The 22,715-nt window shown below is 38.2% G+C and overlaps 1 protein-coding gene across 1 annotated transcript in view; it reads right to left on the reverse strand.

Annotated features, from left to right (window-relative positions):
* LOC124282938 (neuronal acetylcholine receptor subunit beta-3-like) overlaps nt 1-12,628 on the reverse strand; it is a 77,890-nt gene extending 65,262 nt beyond the window's left edge. The window contains exons 1-2 of the mRNA XM_046718991.1: nt 12,429-12,628; nt 11,528-11,631 (exon numbers count right to left, since the gene is read on the reverse strand). Coding sequence (XP_046574947.1) covers nt 11,528-11,631; nt 12,429-12,628 — 304 coding nt within the window. The remainder of the gene's footprint in view (nt 1-11,527; nt 11,632-12,428) is intronic.
* Nucleotides 12,629-22,715: the final 10,087 nt, after the last annotated feature.

A 22,715-nucleotide genomic window follows, 5' to 3' on the forward strand; every position in this document is an offset into this window, starting at 1 on the left:
GAGATTGAATCAGAGTCAGACGGGCTGTTTTCCCGGTAGAATACCCCAGTTTATAGGACACCTTGTTGAGGATGTTTTCCTGAATCTTGTTAATCACATTTGTGTCAAATGAAGATTTAAATGGGTTCAATTAAAAAAGGCAAGATCATGTTTGCTGGCTTGTGTACGTTTCAGGCTTTCTATTGGCTCGTATAATATATTTATCACTTTCCAAGACGTTCTCTAAATATTTCAGGATGTACCATTTGTATCAAATGAAGATTTAAATGATTCCATTAAAAAAGGCAAGATCATGTTTGCTGGCTTGTGTACGTTTCAGGCTTTTTATGGGCTCGTATGATATATTTATCACTTTCCAAGACGTACTCTACATATTTCAGGATGTACCATGGATAGACCTCGGAGTCATAGCATGGCGTAGACAGTGATAAACAGGTCGATCCATGAAATATTGTCGCCTTGAATACTGTTATATATGTTATCTTCTTCTCCGTCTTCCTCCTCCTCTCCATCCTCCTCCCCTTTTATAGGAAAAATCTTGACCTTTAAAACCACGTAATAATAAAAATACGTTATAAATCAATTAATATAGTTTAAAAGTAAAATATCAAAATTAGGTCTTATTAATATATCAAAGCAAAACGTTAGGTCATTCTTGAAAGATGTATTCCTCAACACATGTTTTATTTAGATACTGATACCTGCCAAATCATACTGAGATTTGCAAACGGCTGTGAGCTTGTAATATATAATTTGGTATTGAACAATGGCCAGTTGACACATGATGAATTTACAGTTTGTTTGGAAGTGGCTGACAATACATTGTCATAAATTGTAATAGTTTGTTCTTCTTTTGCTGTGTACAGTTTGTGTATATGTAACATAGGAAAGTTCTCCGTCATAATCTGATAAAAGGCTACCACCTTGTTCTATGCCCTTTGTGTACACTCAACCATATAATTTGTGGATTGAAATGTCTGACAAATGGGAGACACCTTCTGTGATGTATAGTTGCATTTTTTCTTTATAATGTCCGTCGGAACATGGTAATCCACGGGTAACAGGATAGGAAATTCATGGAATTCAAACATTCCAACAATTCAGGTTTGGTAGATGCGTTTACTGTATTTTCTGGTTCATCGATCATTTGATTGTCTATTTTGTTCGCAGGCCGCCGTCGCATGGCAGGGGTACTGTTCGGCGTCGGACTGTAATCCTTTTTGTCCTTGCATGTGAATGGCGGGTGTTACCAGTAGGGCAGGGGAAACCTACCATTTCAATACAGTTTGGCAATGGTCCACTCCCATAATTTTTACCTGTATCTTGCCCTTTCGTGGGAAACTGTTTCTTGTGAAAGGCCAGACTGGGCATTCTTATATCTTATATTCTATATTTTACACATTACTATTATGTTGTTAGTTTTTCAGTTAAATCTTTAAAGAAATCCCGAAATCCCTGTACATAAAATCTGTTGGGAAAGTTGTTACATTATTGAAAATGAGTCTTTTATGAAATCCCTTAATACATAAAATATGTTGGGAAAGTTGTCACAATAATGAAAGTGGGACCCTGAATAGTCTACTATTCTCATTCTACGGGGTTCAAGCGATGTTACTGAACTCAGAATGGGAGGTGTCCGCATGTACTCTGAATGCACTGCTACCCTCAATAACTGTGGGATACCGTCTTTTCCAAATTCAGTATGTAAAGGGTGTACTCGCCAGTATTGTTCCGACGGTTTCGAAGATGCCTGTGTGTATTAATCTTTATGGAGAAATGGATTTATTGTACATTAAAACTTGTGTTGAACTTTTATGAAGACATGGTACTGTACTCCTGTCGTGTTGAAGACTCGTATCAAAGTTTTCTTGTTTTACCTTAGGCCATTGCGTAGCCAATCACAGACCTGGAATTCGATCTCACCCGTGTTTGATACCAAATAACTGAAATGGTTTCTCACCCACAGGTGTGAAAGAAGCAACTATCTTAAATAGCTTCATCTCCACGCCACGACTTCAATTTGTAAAATAATCAAATGATCAAGAAAAAACAAGTCGATGGCATTCTTTCATCCTGACAAATTTCAAATGTGAACCGAATGACCTAGAACCTGCTTCCATACTGCAACCAGATTAATCTAGCCAGTCAATCAACAGAATCGAATTCAAGCATATGCAAAACAGACTTCGCACCGAATCGCGGTTCACCAAATTATAATATTTGTCTTCCTCAAAATGACACATATACACACAGTTGATTAATCTTTCCTTTGAAATTCGTTATTAAAATGTTCATTGATTTCATGTCAAGTTCTTCGCATCTTCTTCCAAGACACAGAACCCATCTCGAAGTTTTTATTTTGCTTCAATCTTGCTGACGAGCCATGTGTGAAAACGGACTCCTGGCTTTATTCAATAACCTAAAAAAGAAGACTGCTATGATTGGAATCTCACGCTCTGAAGGCTTGCTTCTAATTCTGTTCACCATCTCCAACACTGAAAATACGTTTCTTTAATTAAGTTGGTGTGCTGGTATCTTGCTAAGTGACCATCTGTGCGCTAATAGATGTTAAGGTTCCGAAGAAACTTTTTCAACATACCTGACAGTGGTGTGGGCTTCTACCGGCGTAGTTCCATCGACATGTTGAAACTTCACAATACAGAATTAACGCATAGCTTGACACCTGTTAGCCATGGCATGTTCGCGTGACATAATGAAGAGTGAGTGAGTTGCATTTTTTGCACCTATCTGCCAAGCATGTTTGTTACTTTAGAATTTTGGATTGTGAGAGTAAAACCAGTAATGATCGAGATTAGATGCATTCACTGATTATTTTGTACAAACAATCTTCGCTGAAACACAAATGACCATATGATGTCTGAGATTCGAACCTACGATTAACGTGAAGAAAGATCATCAATACGCCTTGTTGAAACAGGAACAGAGAAATATGTTACTGTATTATTATCGAAAAATACTAATCGCAGTCTGTGACATGCCATGTTCCAAAGATCAAGATATTGTCTATACTGAGATAAGCCTGCGCAGTAATGGTGTTTCACATTTTATCCCACAACGCGTACCAGTGGCTTGATTCATTTCTCCCAGTAAGAAATTCACCAAGAAATAATACATACTCCTACTTAGAATCATTACGTCTGAACATACATGTACGTAGTTTCGTGTATGTTGATTAGTACAAGACATTGATATCGATTTTGCATGTATACCATACGATTATTGAAGAAATATGTTCGAACTCAGACATACTTCATCTGAAGTAAATGGATGTTTTCTATATTGTATAAGGAAATCTTTCAGTTGGTCGATATGTTTTATCTTGAATGCAAACAATGACAGCAAAACGATGTTGATGGCATTCACGGAAATCTTCCACACAAATGTGGACTGGAACCAACTGACACACATGGACCTGTATCACTTTAAACTTTCCTCACACATCAATTCTAAATTGCTAATAGCTGAAGGAATGATGTAAATCCAGCTGGGGCCCATGCAGGAAGGAAATGTACTGTAAGTTCCCATGGTCCCCAGTATGGTGATCTACCTTCAGTTGTTGGCAATATGTAGCCTATTTTTATATTGTATTGTCTTCTATGTTTAAAAGTTTTTAGTTTTTCATACTAGTTTTATATCTATATCTGTGATGCTCTAGTTATTTGACTGTCCTTCGTTGACAAGGTTTTACAATTTGACTTTATTATTACGGCTTTATTTCTTATTCGTCACGATATGGCTGCAATATTGCCGATGTGACGTTAAATTTAACTCACTCACTTACTCCTCACACATCAAACCTACAACTGGACTACTGCCGGAATCAGCGGTACACCACTCGGTCCGTCATGTATAACGATTTACGAATGATGTATATTATGAATCCACAATGTCAATATAAAGCCGTTTCACGATATCCCGCCCTCCGGTTTTTACCTCAGTCAATGTACACCGGGTTCCTCTGACATCACGAACATCCAAAATGGCAATAGAATTCAATTGAATCTGACACTTTACTGAAGGAACATTGTATATCCATCTATCGTGGCTGTTGTGGGAGAGGGGATGGGGGATTATTTTTTGCTTCGTGTAACACATAATTATAGGCAGGAAATTGAATATTCGTACATTAATGCATTTTCACCGCTGGAGCCAAATGATATATGCGATGGAATCCATTGCACAGACGACTAGTATTTAAAGAAAATTTTTTATTGCACTGGTTTTTGTTACATAGCAAGTACTTTTATAAAGTTTCGGTCATAGCGACCGGTATTGGGTGGAATACATATTGGAATGGGAACGCCCAGCGTATTTCGTTCACGGACTACGTGCTTGATAGTAATTGCGGAAAGGACCTTGCTAAAAACATATATGCGTGCGTGCGTGCGTGCTTATTTTCAAATATTTCGTAAAGAATCTATTCTTCTATATATTTCACTGCGAAAAACTATAATGGATAAGGCACAAATAAAACAATGCCTCACATTATGCTGTATGCGTGTGTTTAAGAGTGAATGTAAAAGTCAGAATATGAATATATGAAACAAATTACATCGGACGTTAAAGGAAACATATTACAGCTGTGAATATGCATGAATAGATCACTGAAAACTAGTGATGACAACTTTAAAGATATCAATGATAGTTTAGACTTTATATCATACTCCAGGAATTTGTTAACATAAGTCATTTCTATCGCTCATTATATGAAATCAGTAACACATTTCAGGAAATACTTAGCAATGAATCATTAAAAATCCGGGTTAGAATTGGTTCTCAGCAACCCATGTTTATCTAAAAAGCGTTTAATGGGATAAGGCTCGCTGACTTGGTTGACACATGTCATCGTGGATCGATGTTCACCGTGTTACTCACTGGATTGTCTACTCCACATTCGATTAGCGAGAGAGAGAGAGAGAGAGAGAGAGAGAGAGAGAGAGAGAGAGAGAGAGAGAGAGAGAGAGAGAGAGAGAGAGTGATAATGCATTGGCCACCATAAACGGTTAACATAGTACGATAAGTAAAAATATAATATAAAAACATATACACTTTTACCCGATAAGTAACATTTTTGTTTACAAGCATTCACATACCTTAATATAAAGATATCGAAACCATTCATACTACAGTATCACACACACACAACATAAAGTCCAAATATGATACCAGAGTGGGGTAAAATAATAATATACAAAAATAATGTTTGTAAAAGATGTTGTTTTATACATTTTTTATATACTTTTTAGTACGTATTAAGTGAGGCTAAATAAGGTTATTTCTTCTTGCAAACATTTTGGAAAAAACATCTGTTAAATGATACTGGTATTTGCACAGCATTACTGGATTCAACATGTCTTTTGATGTGAGATTTGAAGAAATATATTCTAAACAACAGTTCTTAAAAAGTTCACATCTGATGTCACTACATTGGGCAGGCAATGAGGCAATGAGTCTCAGCTTCTATGGTGTTTCTACAGAAGGGACACTGTCTGGCTTCAAGTGGTGTGATAGGCCGGCCATATCGCTGTTTCAATTTTGAGTGGAAGAGTACAACATCTTAGTCTTGATAGAAACTTTTTTTTATTCCTGGTCATGGGAATGAAAAGATACTTTTCTGGTATTTTGTCCCTTTTAAAATTTCTATATGTTCTCAATTTATTTCCATTAGGACAGGTCTTATCATTCCAGACACTTTGAAACCAGTTTTCATCATCTAGCATTGCACATTTATGCTTTACACACTCCATGAAACTTGAAATAGAAGTTATGGTTGTATTTAAATCCACATTTATTTTGTTTGCAAGGGAAACAATCCTTGAAAACTATGATTTTCGTCGTCGCTTTGACCAAGTGAAGATTGAGTGTAGAAGTGATCATGAATCTGAATGAATTACGTTGAGCCACGCTTCGTCGTTACTTGGCAAAACTGGACTATGAAACATGATGTAGTTGCATGTAAAAAGTATTGTAACTTGTAAATACCAAATACAAAATCGATGAAATGTTTCGAATAAGTCTACACTCATCAGTTGAAAGATAAACGGTGATTGATAGAGAATCTCATACGACGTACACGTGGTAAATACAAGTGTAACAACATTGTATGTCCTATTCGTTAAAGTTGTGATAGATGGTTGCATTACTAGGTAATAGTTCGTCTGATCCAGGATCGGTTACACTAGGCGTTATATAATGTTAATATATGACTTAAATATAAATCAATGACGTTCCCATACGATGTACGGCTGTGACGTGCGGCGAATAGAAGTGTAACTATCTCCTATTCCGAAATTGTTAGAGATGGTTACATTACTAGGTAATAGTTTGTCTGACCCAGGATCGCTTCCACTTGGCGTTAATATAATGATGAGATATCTGACTGACTTATAAATCAAGGGCATTGTGGAAACACGACTACACCGGTATTTCGAAATAACACATCACTCCAGTCTTTCCTTTACTATTAATTGCCATGAATCAAATGAGATCTCCTGTTCTTACAGTGGAAGGACTGTGTCATCATTGTCATCAGGGCAAGGGTCTTCTTACTTGTTTTGATCTCATTTAAAGTCATAATGGCTTTGTGAAAAAACATAAAACCAGTTTAATAGATCTAATCGCCGAGAACAATGACAATCCTTCAACGCTTAAAAATAAACTATTTATTCAAAGTGGTTTCCAGCAACAGCTGCCTTCTTGTGACGAGATAATCCAGTTCCCGATTCTTTAAGGACTGACAATAGAATGGAATGGAAATAGAAGAAACTAGGAGACATCAAAGACAGAATTTCCAACTAAAACATGACAAAAACAAGGAATTGATGGCACATACTGTGTTACATTAGTGGCAGAAAGCAGGACAGGCTTTCTTTGTGGGTTATAATGCACCAGACCATGAACTAATCTGTTAAAGAAGTTGTACTACTCTTAATTAATATAATACTTTGTTACGTAATCAGATACTTCCAATATAATTACAATATAGATAATCAGTGACGAATCGTTCTGCAGGGTGCAAAGTAGTCAAGTTATACAAATATACCTTGAACATTCGTCTGTGCTTCCATCATCAAGGACTGTGTTGCACCTTGTGTTATTTACAATGACAATCCTTCAACGCTTAAAAATAAACTATTTATTTAAAATGGTTTCCAGCAACAGCTGCCTTCTTGTGACGAGATAATCCAGTTCCCGATTCTTTAAGGACTGACAATAGAATGGAATGGAAATAGAAGAAACCAGGTGACATCAAAGACAGATTTCCAATTAAAACCGGGCAAAAACAAGGAATCGATGGCAAACATTGTGTTACATTAATGGCAGAAAACAATTTGATGTGGCTTAAATCTTCTCATTATGTCTAAGAAGATGATAAAACAAAAACAGAAAAAAGGAATACTAACCACCCTCAGTAACTGAGTGGGTGAGTGAGTGAATATGAGTGAATGAATGGGTGAGTGAATCAGTTGCCACCTTTAGAAATATTCCAGTAATACCAGGGTGGGGTCAAACAGGAATGAGAAAGGAACCCGAGAAAAAAGGTGAAGAAGACATGTTCGGAGGCTACCCTTAAGGAAATAGTTCATAGTTCCAGAACCAGTCCTATAGAAGTTGTCATAGATGATGTTGTCGATGGTGAAGACCAGTATTTTCTATCTGTGTTCAAGTTTTTAAATGAAGCATCCCTTTCTTATTTGATAGATGCTTCAGATCATGATGTACGTGTATATGTTGTGCATACAAATACTATCCACACCTCCACTGGGCTAGTGTCTCATGGAGATCTGCTGTGTTGGAATTTCAGTATTGATCTGGTGAGGTAGGAGTGTCTTATAGTCTTTTGATTCCGACTGGTTCTTCTTTGCAGTGATGGCATTGATTACAGTATAGAGTTAGCGTACACTCAATCCTGTGCTGGGGCCATTGAGGGAACTCATTTTAAAACCATGAAACTCCTAAGTAGATAAAGATCAGCTTGATGAGTGGGTGATTGAGTGAATATAGTTTCTCACCACTGCAAGCAGCATTCGTGCAAACTGATTAAGGTGAGGAAACAGGGATTTACGCATTGTGAGTGTGAGACAGGACAGTGGGTAAGCTTGGAAGCTTGTTTGTATTGATTCTTTAAAACATTAAAGACAAAAGCAATATAGGTCCTTGAAAAAACGAGAGCATTATTAGACAGAACAGGACAGGCTTTCTTGGTGGGTCATAATACATCAGTCCATGAACTAATCAGTTAAAGAAGTTGTATTACTCTTAATTTATATAATACTTTGTTACGTAATCAGATATTTCCAATTTAATTACAATATAGATAATCAGTGAAGAATCACTCTGTAAGGTGCAAAGTCAAGCTATTAAAAAAATACTTGGAACATCCGTCTGTGCTTCCATCATCAAGGACTGTGTTGCACCTTGTGTTATTTACAATCAATTCCCACACTGTATTTTGAGACGCAATGTAGTCATCCCGTGTGCCAGTGCCTCATACACGATATGTCTACAATAGAGGTTGTCATTGTTGATTTCGTCAATTATTTTATACAAGATTCTAAATATTTAAATGAGGGCTTACTGCTTATCTGTCTAATCATCTGAAGATCATAATGTACGTGTAGGTTCCAAGAACAACTATTGTCATACTACTAAACCAGAATGCTGTACTTGTTTTGAAAATGTTTTGAGGGGATTTACTGTGTTGGAACGACATGTTACCTACGGCATCTCGAGTGATGGAAAGGGAAGGAGAGTCGGTGGGGTTTTCGGTATTGATTTATCTATACGTTCGATGGACCCCGCAGACAGTAAGGAAAATGGTTCTAAATTGTGGAAAAGTTGTAGACCAGGCAGACCATTCACGGAGGCTCACTGTTCGCTATACTATTTGTACTCTCTTGGATGTACTATTTGTAGAAATGGTAAAGGATTTCTTTTTACGGACTATTGTTAAACTATATTGTTGGTCGTAATAAGACATTGCAAAGGATTTTCTTATGTAGCTATTTTTGCTATCAAGAACCGTTAATCTCTAACATGACACACAAAGTGCACTTTGACCATCCGCCAGTGCGTCTATCTGAAAGGGCTTAATATATATAATTTCTCATTTGAAAACTGCAATATTTGCACATATATTGTCAAAACGATCTTGCATCAAGTTACCTTTATGTTTTGTATTGTCATTCAAATATGATTTCCTTTTGAATGTGTTTTTGACCTGTGCCCTCGGTGGAAGGAAACGTTCTCCTTCGATAACACCCAGTCAGCTCCCTATTTGATAGTGATCCATAAACACATGTTCGTGATATAGTCTGAATCGTACAATGGACTAATATAGCTGGTAGATTTCAGAATGCTGATATTTTGTTAAATGGAACTGAAAGGCTTTACGACTGTTCATGTCTCAATGCTATTCTACAGGCAAGAAGCACAGAAAAGTCCCCGTAGCCATCAAGTGTGTGATCAATTTGATATTCAGCAATCGAGACTATGAGCATGCTCTGAACTTAAACAGTGATTGTTATTGGAGTTTTCACGACTACATTTCAATACTTTTACTTTTATTACACAAAACGCCCTGGAGGATCAGACAAATGTCTACACAAGGAGACACATAACAAAGAACGCTTTGTCCTTCTTAACACCTTGGTTTACTTCCGATACTCTTCCTTCAAAGGCACCAACGCGTCCGGAATTGGATATTTATTCTGCCCTCGACTCCACATTTGACAGGAACACATTCCAAAAGAGTCTCCATGCTTCCTCGACATACTTCCGCGCACCCTTGAGCTCAGCGTTATTAGATTTTCAGCCAATTGTATTCGTAAATCCACTGGCTCCAGGCAGGAGCGTGACTCTACCGAAGGCACTAATTGTCCCATGCTTTCCTGTAAAAAATCGACCTTTCGTAAATTATTTGGCTGAAGAGAGCCAATTTTGAGCTTATGCCTGGCGTACTACACAAGCCCTGCCCCCTGGGTTGTACGAATGGAGCAAGGTTCGAAAGCAACAGTAATTTGTAAGGGCGAAAGGGAATCTTATTAGCACAATCAACAGCTTTTTTCTCTAGGTGCATGTTGTAAAGACAATAGAACTGTCTCAAGTAGTGATATTTTCTTTTTGCTTAGAGCGGAATTTTATGAAAGCAAATGTTATTGGTCTCCTATATCGGAAGAGACTGTGATCTTGAGGATTTAGTTTAAATCTTCCTCTGGACTTCAGCCAAGGGTAAAATTACGAAAAATAACAATGTCATTTCTTTTGTAATAGCGGAATTCTTTTGTAATTTGTCAGATTATATTTTCATTTGTTCGTTTTGTAATATGAAATACCTGAACTTTATGTGTTTAAAAAAATGCGTACATTGTGATACACGAGGCTTGCTTCTGTTACTAATATTTAAACCTTAATCAAGGCTAAACACCACAAAGTCCAAACACGTATGACCGATGTGTCATGATCATACATACTAGACTCGTGAACAATATATACTTTCACTGTCCATCCCATGAATACGTAACCGCAAGAAGAGTGAACGAATCACCGTCGACATCAAACGTCTATCTGTATTACAGCAACTTGTACAGCAAACAAACAAATCACACAAACAAAATCATGAGGTGGCAAGGGATGAACATTCCCACTTAACACTTTTGCATAAAGCCAATAGTCCAGTTAACAAAAAGGCATAATCTGTTGACTGGTTCCAGACTATCTACAGACCGCCATCATGCAGATGGTATACACTCAAGGCCAAAAGAAAGTGGCCCATTATATTTTTGATCTATGAAATTTATTCAAAATTGTTGAAATATATTTTCTTTTGTTTAACAATCCCCAAAACACACTAATAATGTTATCATTAGGAAAAATTTACTTCGAGCTAAAGAATCGTGAAATTTGTTCAAATCGTGAAATACACGTTTTTTGAAGGATAAAAGCGACACTACGTCAGCCAGACGAGGCATTTATCGGTTCCTGACAGTTTCGGAATCGGCATCAACGGCACTCGGTCGAGTTGTCAGCAGACACACAGTTAGACGACGAATTCGAGCCCACAGACCATTCCGTGGAACAGTGCTGACACGTCAACATCGCCTGAATAGGCTGATCTGGGCACGTCGTGTTCGACGATGGCAGCTTCGTGATTGGCGTAGGGTTCTATTCAGCGATGAGAGTAGGTTTTGTTTATACCATAACGACGGTAGAGCACGTGTGTATCGCCGTCGTGGTGAACGTCATGCCTCGTCATGCGTTATGGAGGTTCAGGCTCATGGTGGTGGGAGTGTTATGGTTTGGGGAGGTATCTGTGGCGAAATGACACAATTGGTCACAGTTCAAGGCAACCTGACAGCACAACAATACACTGACCAGGTTATTCGTCCAGTTTTGTTTCCTTTCGTTAATCAACACCAAGGGACATTATTTCAATAAGACTATGCTCCTGCACACACAGCTAGGATTGTGACAGACCTCATGGGAACCAATAACATCAACGTTTTACCTTGGCCGTTTCGTTCCCCTGACCTCTCACCAACAGAGCATCTCTGGGACTTTCTGGGCAGGAAAATCAGAATGAGACTATACCCCCCAGCAAACCTGAGACAACTGGAACAGGCCATTCATGAGGAATGGAAGAATATCCCAAATGCCTTCATCAGACGTCTCACAACGTCAATGAGACGGCGAATACTTGCATGTATCAATGCAGAAGGAGGACACACAAGATACTAAGTAATGCACACCTAAACGTTGACAAATGTGTTTTAATCTGGAGTTCACAGATATTGTTAAAGACAACTGAAAACATGTCACTTTGCCTTTTGATACCAGTGTCATTTAATTAAATGTTGCTTAAACATTACTTCATGTTTGATGTTGTAATAACCTCCTGATGTTTAGCAAGTGGCCTTACTATCAACAGAAATAAATTTGAAATAAATTTTTTGTTTGTGTTGATTTTTATTCAGATTTTTAGCACAGGCCACTTTCTTTTGGCCTTGAGTGTATAAGGCGTTAAGCAAGAAAGTAAGCATATGTTTAACCGCAATGGACTTGCTTAAACTTTTCCCCCCAAAAAGCAATTCATCAACAATGTAAGTTCACTTTCAAGTTGACAGTGGTTAAAGCGTTCTATCATCACGCCGAAGATCCGGGTTCGATTCCCCACATGGATACAATATGTCAAGCCCATCTCTGGTGTCCCCATGATATTGCTGGAACATTGCTAGATGCTTCGTAAAACCAAACTCACTAATTCTGATGGTAATGGAAAGTGTTTTGGAAAATATAGATACACGAAAATTACACAGATACGTGATTGGTTGTGCCTATCATTATGAATTACAAAATGTATGCTGTCATATTCAAGTAATCTTTTCATTCACCTACACGTCTAGTGTCACCTTATGACACAACGACACATCTGGCCTTCAAGGTCTTCCCACATGTTTTTGGCCTGGAAATGCGGGCTTGCGACCGAGTTACGACCGAAAATTGGCCTCTGCTCGCCATCAGTCGCTGTCTCGCAAATTATTCTCAACGCCGTATCCATAGTCTCAAACATGGTCTCTTTGGTCGCAATTACTCTCCATCGGTCGCACATGTCTCATTGCACTCTTAATTCGGTCTCATTGATCGTAACAGACTCTCCATTCGGTTGCATCATCGATCTCAAAGTTTTAGGAGTCTTTCAGTCGCTAAGTATTGCTCCTACTAATTCTGATTGAGTTGCAACTCGGTCGCATACACTCGCAGCGATCGCCGATGGTCGCAACAATCGCCACAGTGCTCGTACAACACTCTCAATGAAGTAGCAAGTCGATGTGTAATGGTTGCAAGAGGGTCGCATTTGTGTCGTAGGACACTCGCATATAGACTCGTAAACTAGAAGCGACTCTATTGAGACCCGTTTGGGATCTCTGAGACCAATGAGAGCGGTTTAATAATCAGGTCGCAATAGAACTTATGGAATTTTCTGTTATCAGTCACAAGTCAGTCGCAAATGATTTTTGGTGTAACCACAAATGGCAATCCCTTTAATCACGTGTAATTAACGTTCTAGTCGCTTTAATGACCCGATAACGATCTTCACAAGTCAAAGCAGATTCATTTAGCAAATGTTGAGAGCTTTCCGTGGATCAGTGGTAATATTGCCTGCTTAGGTATGTTGATGATGTTGTTAAATGGGTGGGAATCACTATTGATACTGTAATTTCGTACGTTTCCATGACAACTTGTCGCTTCTGATATCTTGGTAATTGTAAAACCAGGAAGACAAATCTACCTTGGGATTTTACAACACAATATTTTTCGACATGTTTTATAGATAAATGAAGACTGAATAAATGAGTTTAAGGTTTTTCACGTGAGTGAGTGAGAATGGTTTTACGCCGCCCTTAGCAATATTCCAGCAATATCACGGCGGGGGACACCAGAAATGGGCTTTGCACATTGTACCTATGTGGGGGATTAAACACAGGTCTTCGGCGTGACGAGCGAACGCTTTAACCACTAGGCTAATCTGCAAGCAGCCTGAAAATAACGAATGAACAAAAATCATTTCACAGTACAAAGCCGTAAATAGAAATTCAAAAGCTATATCACTGTACAGGTACTGTACCTATCAAAGACCAACCACCCGAATTGTTGGTAAAATCACGAAGCCTGAGTACACTGGAGCAAGTGCGTGGTTCAACTCGGGATCGCAATATACTTAAATACCTTAAAATATTGTACGTGTTTAATATTAGATTGAGTGAGTGAGTTAATATTTAAAGTCACATCGGCAATATTTCAGCCATATCGTGAGAAATAATATTTGATTGAAATTTCATTTGATTACCATACGATAAGACTGTAGCCCCAAAGTTACCATTATTTAAATCTAAGACTGTGTAACTGTAACCTTTACTTTATGTTTCAAATGCCTAAATATCCATTATAATTATAGCGTTTCACGTATGAACAATACAAAACAAAGAGGATCTATGGCAATATTTCAGGAACGATAGTAGTAAGCTTTGACGACGACAGAATGACATTGATGTTACTGTCATACGGGTTTTCCTCCCACCTTTACCTGGCAGGACGTAAAGTTTCTGAAGTAACCCATCAAACAAAGTCATACCAGCAGTCCCTCATATCAGCTGACACAATACAGTGGAAAATAACACTGAGAGAACGTTCGACAAATCAGCGACTGATGTCATGAACGAGCCATGCTGTCAGTGTGAGAGACAGCCAAGACACAGAGGTTGATCAAAGGTTGACACGGAACATTGTAAGACATGGGGCCATACCGTTTATATTTTAAAAATATCTCTGTCTTTGATATTATCATATTTCTATGTCTCTGATAAATTATATATACGTTTTAGAGTATCGGCATCCTAAATCGTTCTCCCAAACGCTGTACAATGTCCAAAGTAGGTCTATTATACGTTGTACCGTCGCTTCTATGAGTACATTGTAAAGATCCTTTGTGTCTATAGTAAGTTGAAAAGTGTTGTCATCCTATTTGTGTTTCTTCTATGCTCACGTTGTCAAACTCAAAACTGTTTCTGTAATACGTTGTTCAGTGTTGACATCCCAGTTGTTTCTCTTGTCAAGATTATTGTGTAAAGATTTGTACAGTGAAGATGTCCCATTCGTGAATCTATTTGTACCTTCCCAAGATTCTAATTGTATATGTTAGACACTGTGCAGTGTGGAGATCTCCCCTTTCAGCCATTGAGCAATGTAAAAACAGTTGTGTATCTTATGCATGGTACACTTCTACGGTAAATCAAACATAGAATGAACAGTTGTGCACCTCATTCATCGATCAGTCACGAGGCCCTGTTTGTGTCCCCGCTCATAAATCAGTTTCGAGACCCCAGTTCTGAAGCTCATACATTGATCATGTTTCGAGACCTCATATCAGGAGGTCACATATCAACCGGATCCGAGACTCCATAACACTTGCACTGCAATTGGAGAGTAACGTTTTCCTGGAGAATTTCATTTCATTTCACATTAATATAACATTAAGACATGGGAACAGAATATATTTCTTTCTAATCGACTTAATGTGCTATTTTAGATTTTAATAAGATTGATTAGAATGGTGAAATTGTCTTCAATTTTTCATCCGTCGAATGCAAAGGGCTCAATTCCGTACAATATAATGACGTACTTCCTACGATAGACTCTTTTTTCGTAAAGAATCCACAATAGTTTTACAAAATTGATATATGAACTACACACAGATATTTATGACTGCAGTATGGGATATTAAGACTGAATCATGCCAGTAATCAGTTGATGAACCAACCCACTTGTCAATGTCAAGAGGACCCGTGAAGATTCGATGTGGAACTGTTCTTACGTAACCCATGCTTGTCGTAAGAGGCGACTAACGGGATAGCGTGGTCAGACTCGCTGATTTGTTTTAAGCATATCATCGTATTCCAAATGCGAAGATTGATGCTCACGATGTCAATCATTGTATTGTTTGGTCTCGACTCGATCATTGTATTGTTTGGTCTCGAATCGATCATTTACAGACAGACGTCACTTAGCTGGAATAATTCGAACTTCACACTTTTGCGTTTTGTATTGACGTGTATTGACAAGAATAAGCCAATAACTGAATCGAAATAGAAAACGACAAAGTGTGTTTGTCGACAGTAAAACAGTGCTCTCTGGTGTCAAAATTTAGAACAGGTCAGAACACATGTAAAGCAAGATGTATTTGATATCTTTGGAGTGAGTGAGTGAGTGAGTGAGTGAGTTTAGTTTTACGCCGCATTCAGCAATATTCCAGCTCTATGGCGGCGGTTTGTAAATAATCGAGTCTGGACCAGGCAATCCTGTAATCAACAGCATGAGCATCTATCTGCGCAATTGGGAATTGATGACATGTGTCAACCAAGACAGCAAGCCTGACCACCCGATCCCGTTAGTCGCCTCTTACGACAAGCATGGGTTACTGAAGATCAATATTCTAACCTGGACTTTCACGGGTATGATATCTTTGGAAGGTGTGGAATCTTTAGTTTTCAAAAACCCATTTGGACAGACTTGAAAGCTTTAGTCTGCTGGTCGTTTTGGTGTGTTTCTATATTGAAAATGCACCACATAAACAGTCCAAGATTTCGAAAGATATCAATTTAATACATCTTGCTATCTGGTGGGCCAATTTTATTTTCGTGCTAGTAGATGGAGATTAAATAAAAGAGAAAACGCTATTACCTTAATCATAATAAACTTTGATTAAAAACACAATCCATTCTTCGATTTTGTCTCATGTGTTGACGAATCGTGATGAAATAGTGACGATACAAGGAAAGGTTAGCGCATCCTGCCCCAATGGTTGCCCCAACGGTTGCACGATCACAAATATGCATGTGATCCCGGCTTGAGTCAGTTCCGACACCATTACAGGTTAATATGTGTGCTCTCAGTGCAAATATAGATGAGGGATTCTTTGAATTGTACAGACGTTGCACAAGATAATAGTATTATCATTTTGCATGGTTGAGGTATCCCTCAATCTTTACAGCCGTGAAGATCCAGATAAGAATTGATCTTCAGCAACCCATGGTTGTCGTAAGAGGCGACTGACAGGATCCGGTGGTCACACTCGATGACTTTGTTGGCACACGGCATAGTATCACAACTGCGTATATTGATGCTCATGCTGCTGATCACTGTATTGTCCAGACTCGATTATTTTCAGACCGCCGTCATATAGCTGGAATTTTGCTCAGTGTGGCTTTAAACGACAAAGAAACTTTGACAGAACATTCAATTGTGGAAAATGTTTGAAAAATAGAACGGATATTCTCGTAGCCAGTTTTGATGCTACATTAATCGCCTTACACGTGACATATTTGATAGCTGTTGATTCCAAACTCGATCGGGAGCTGATCTTTATAACTTCGTGTTTAATCAATGGCGTTCAACGTTTTGTGTATTTGCTAACGGGAATATAGGGAAGGAGAAGGTAGGGTAAGGGTCCTTTCTGCCCCACTTGAAATGTACTTCACATTATAGAAAAGTTAAATATTCACATGAAAATATCATGCACCATGATATCAGGCTCAGTTGCCTGACAACGTGCCATTTTTCTTCCTTAAACACTTGCATGTTTTGGATTTCTGCCAAATATGGTAAAAATGAGAGGAAAAGATTGATTTTTCAAACTCAAAGTGAAATTATCAGTATGAGCATGCCCTTGAACCCAAAAGATATTCATATAATTATATGTTTGTAACGTTTATGCTATCTCCAATAAAAATCAGCTTGGATCAAAGACTTGCTCATGTTCTAAGGCTGAATAAAATCTTCGAAATTTATTTTCGACATATTTTCCTTCCCGACACAATTAGTGATGTGATAAATCCCAATCATGCAATCGTTAACATGAGCAATACATTTAGTTCTCACTTCAAACCATTTGCGACGGGCGGTGGGTTCGTTTAGTGATTATGCCCGGGTTCGATGTATAATGTGTGAAACCCAATTCTGGTGTACCCTGCCGTGATATAGCTGAACTATTGCTAATAGCACCATAAAGCCGACTCCCCCGTAGCAATTATGCACAATTCGTAATTGTGCAGATATTGTGGGCAAGAATGGGCCCTTATCTAACCTGGGAAATACACTAGACGCCAAAAGAAACGTTACCCTCCTACCTTTATGAATTACTGAAAAACTATCAAAGATATTTTAGAAGGTTTTAGTTTACAAGAAAGCTTAACAACACAGAAATCACGAAAAAATAATTCTCAAATGCATTCATATTAGGGTGAAAAGCATCTTTTTCAGAAGAGTTAAAATTGTCCTATATTCGTCCATGCCAAAATAAACCAATAATAGTGATTTTGGTGTCCAAAAGAAAGGTTGAAATAAAATTCTGCTTTGGGACAATGATAAACCATTTAAAGTCACCATTTTTCAACTATTAAAACAAGAAACATCTGTTGTAGAGTGTGTAAAATTGTAAAATAATCATTTGTATGATTTCAGTCTTTTAAAACATTTTCTGCTGATTTGCATTAGTGAAAACAAGTATAATGTGTCTTTGATATTGTGAAAAAATGTTTAGGAGCATCTAAAATTATCTTTGTTAACATTTTTGCTTGCAAAGTAACATTTTTCCATTTCCATTTTACACATAGCAATATCAATCGCCAAAACGCAGCAATATTCAAACAGTATTTACATCCATTTCACATGTAGAGTAAGGTATAAAGAGAGCCTACAATGCATGATATGATACCCAAGTACGAGAAATATGCCACCATTAACAGCTGAAAAGAGAGAAAGAGCCATTGGGATGGTGCAGATGGGATCGACATACAATGCTGTTGCCAACGCCCACGGATGCCACCGTATCACGGTCATAAGACTTATTCAGGGCTTCAGACAGACCGGGATCACCGTAGACAGACCAAGAAGTGGACGTCCACGCAACACAACGCCAGCTGAAGATAGGTACCCCGGTCATTAAGGAAGGAGGGTAACGTTTCTTTTGGCGTTTAGTGTATGTTTTTTCGTTATTTTATTTTAAAAATAACTATGTATAATGAACATTGGTTTACGTGTCAAAATAGAAATACAAAATAGAATACAAGACATTATTGATGATGCTTCCAAGAATTGTGCATCTGGTTAAAAAATACATAATTGATTATTTCAAGCAAAAAGTCGAAATGTGGTTACCAGATGATGTAGGCGTGACTTGTAATGAACAGCTAATTGTCCCTTCGTGAATCATAATGAATGATTTCAAGAGTAAGGTTATGTCACAGATCGGAATACATCCGACACCATGAATTCGTTTTGAACCCGGTCGGAAGGAAAACACTCAAAACATTGCCGTCTAATAACTCAGCTCTTTCATCACTTTGCATAACGTCTGAAAACTAAGTGAGTGAGTGAGTTGGTGATTTGGGATTTAGCAATATTTCAGCAGTATTCACGACTGGGGACACCAGAAATGGGCTTTTACAGATAGTACCCAAGTGGGTAATCGAACTCTGGTCTTCGGCGTGCCGAATGACCGCCATAACCACTAGGCTACCACACCGCCCCTGGGGACACCAGAACTGTAGCCATGTGGGAAATTGAACCCGGGCCTAAGCCGTGACGCGGAACACTTTAATCATTTGGCTTGTCTGTGCCTGCATGTGATGAGACAGAAATGTTTATTTGTAACGTGGGAATGTTGTGCAGTCAAAATCTACTATATCCTCAACGTCGCTGCCTCCAAACTCGTCCATCAGTTACATGAAGAAGGAATCGGCTTTCATCAGACCATTGAAATCTTTAGATTCCAGCGTTGCCGTGGTAAACATCAAGACGAACGTGGGTGTTGGTGATGATCTCTCAGTTCAAGACGTTTGCTGACCCTTCTCGAGTTGTACCTGTTCTCCTCAGGTGTATTCTGGACTCTTCTCGTAGAGACCCGGCGAATGGTTGTCGTCGACTGAGCCTCAATAGTGCCCTGTCTTCACGATCTGACATCATCCTGGGTCGTAGCAAAAGATCCTTCACCTCATTGGTTTCCCTGTATTTTCTGACCAAACGACTGTGCAGTGGACATTCACTTCCCGACCAATGTCTTTAAATGACATACCGGAGTTATGCATACCATTATTTTGCCATCTCTGGTCATCTCATCATCGTCTTCGTACTATATTGGCAGAGGAAATAATTGAAGTTTGTAACCTATGCATATTAAATACCGACATGTTGCACGTGCACACTGCTCTTGTGGCAATTCTTGGGTTGCTTCTGGACATCCTCCACAGGATGTGTTTGAGAGACATTTTCGACCAATTCCACTTGCAAAAATATGTTTAATGAACATTATTATCAGATGTATCATCATGCACATAGTTCTGTTAGCGGTCAACGTATTTAGTTGTTTAAGGGTTATAATTATGTATCGTAGTGTAGCTTGTACGAGCCTGCTAATTTGAAACATGATCTCCGCTGAACAGTCTTCAAGGAGAGTCATTTCTAATGGTTGAGAAGTTCTGTGTTAAGCCAAGGATAAGGGAGAAAAGAATCGCATGCGAAAAAGCATGTGATGTGATGTGATGTTCATGATAAACTAAAGAATACGGTTTTTAACAAATGTTTGATATTTTACTTAATATGATCTCACAGAAACGACATTTTCATTTCCTTCCTTTTTTAGCCATCAAACCCATTATTCTGACTCCGATTTAATACCCTCGATAATTAACACGCCATAATAAGTCTTCTCACGACATCTGTGACCAGAAAAAGAGATGATTAATTACTTCATCTGAGGCTTTTGTGGTGATAAAATCACATTATGACATCACCGAAAGCCATAAATATGCAATGACATTTCAGTTGGATCATTTAATCAGAGGGATCGGATATGAAATTAATTAAAGTGAAGCTCTTAGTTTGCGATAAGGATTTTTTAATACGAAAACAATCTCAGTATGTTTTGGTGTGGAATATGTTTCAGCTGGCAACCATATGAAACGTCGATGTGAGTTCCTAAAACTACGTAATTAGGAAAGTTTTGACATTACAGAGAGAGAGAGAGAGAGAGAGAGAGAGAGAGAGAGAGAGAGAGAGAGAGAGAGAGAGAGAGAGAGAGAGAGAGAGAGAGAGAGAGAGAGAGAGAGAGAGAGAGAGAGAGAGAACCTATGTAAAAGGATAATAACGTAAAAGGATAACAACGCAAATCGAATTAATATTACACATATGCATTTTAGGATATTTTCAACCATTCTATCACAGATGTTTAATTAGATGCATGGACTCGTCAAAAATGAAAATGTTGAAAAGCATGCACAATATATTGAATGGACTGTGTAAAATGTGACGAATCGTCGCACGACGGCTGCTTCTGCAAGATGCACTATGCAGGCCCCATGGATCCCATAGATGTATAGGAGATGGAATCAGAGTCAGACGGGCTGTTTTCCCGGTAGAATACCCGAGTTTATAGGACACTTTGTTGAGGATGTTTTCCTGAATCTTGTTAATCACATTTGTATCAAATGAAGATTTAAATGATTCCATTAAAAAAGGCAAGATCATGTTTGCTGGCTTGTGTACGTTTCAGGCTTTCTATGGGCTCGTATGATATATTTATCACTTTCCAAGACGTACTCTACATATTTCAGGATGTACCATGGATAGACATCGGAGTCATAGCATGGCGTAGACGGTGATAAACAGGTCGATCCATGGAATATTGTCGCCTTGAATACTGTTATATATGTTATCTTCTTCTCCGTCTTCCTCCTCCTCTCCCTCCTCCTCCCCTTTTATAGGAAAAATCTTGACCTTTAAAACCACGTAATAATAAAAATACGTTATAAATCAATTAATATAGTTTAAAAGTAAAATATCAAAATTAAGTCTTATTTATATATCAAAGCAAAACGTTAGGTCATTCTTGAAAGATATATACCTCAACACATGTTTTATTTAGATACTGATACCTGCCAAATCACACTGAGATTTGCTAACGGCTGTGAGCTTGTAATATATAATTCGGTATTGAACAATGGCCAGTTGACACATGATGAATTTACAGTTTGTTTGGAAGTGGCTGACAATCCATTGTCATAAATTGTAATAGTTTGTTCTTCTTTTGCTGTGTACAGTTTGTGTACATGTAACATAGGAAAGTTCTCCGTCATAATCTGATATAAGGCTACCACCTTGTTCTATGCCCTTTGTGTACACTCAACCATATAATTTGTGTATTGAAATGTCTGTCACTTGGGTTGTCTGACAAATGGGAGATACCTTCTATGATGTATAGTTGCATTTTTCCTTTATAATGTCCGTCGGAACATGGTAATCCACGGGTAACAGGATAGGAAATTCATGGAATTCAAACATTCCAACAATTCAGGTTTGGTAGATGCGTTTACTGTATTTTCTGGTTCATCGATCATTTGATTGTCTATTTTGTTCACAGGCCGCCGTCGCATGGCAGGAGTACTGTTCGGCGTCGGACTGTAATCCTTTTTTTCCTTGCATGTGAATGGCGGGTGTTGCCAGTAGGGCAGGGAAAGCCTACCATTTCATCACAGCTTGGCAATGGTCCACTCCCATAATTTTTACCTGTATCTTGCCCTTTCGTGGGAAACTGTTTCTTGTGAAAGGCCAGACTGGGCATTCTTATATCTTATATTCTATATTTTACACATAACCATTATGTTGTTAGTTTTTCAGTTCAATCTTTAAAGAAATCCCTAAATACATAAAATGTGTTGGGAAAGTTGTTACATTATTGAAAATGAGTCTTTTACGAAATCCCTTAATACATAAAATTTGTTGGGAAAGTTGTCACAATAATGAAAGTGAGACCCTGAATAGTCTACTATTCTCAACCTACGGGGTTCAAGCGATGTTACTGAACTCAGAATGGGAGGTATCCGCATGTACTCTGAATGCACTGCTACCCTCAATAACTGTGGATTACCGTCTTTTCCTAATTCAGTATGTGAAGGGTGTACTCGCCAGTATTGTTCCTACGGTTTCCAAGATGCCTGTGTGTATTAATCTTTATGGAGAAATGGATTTATTGTACATTAATATTTGTTTTGAACATTTATAAATACATGGTACTGTGCTGCTGTCGTGTTGAAGACTCGTATCAAAGTTTTCTTGTTTTACCTTAGGCCATTGCGTAGCCAATC

This window comes from Haliotis rubra, unplaced genomic scaffold (assembly GCF_003918875.1).
Source record: "Haliotis rubra isolate DU_JTF1 unplaced genomic scaffold, ASM391887v1 Scf307, whole genome shotgun sequence".
NCBI classification, from domain to species: Eukaryota; Metazoa; Mollusca; class Gastropoda; order Lepetellida; family Haliotidae; genus Haliotis; species Haliotis rubra.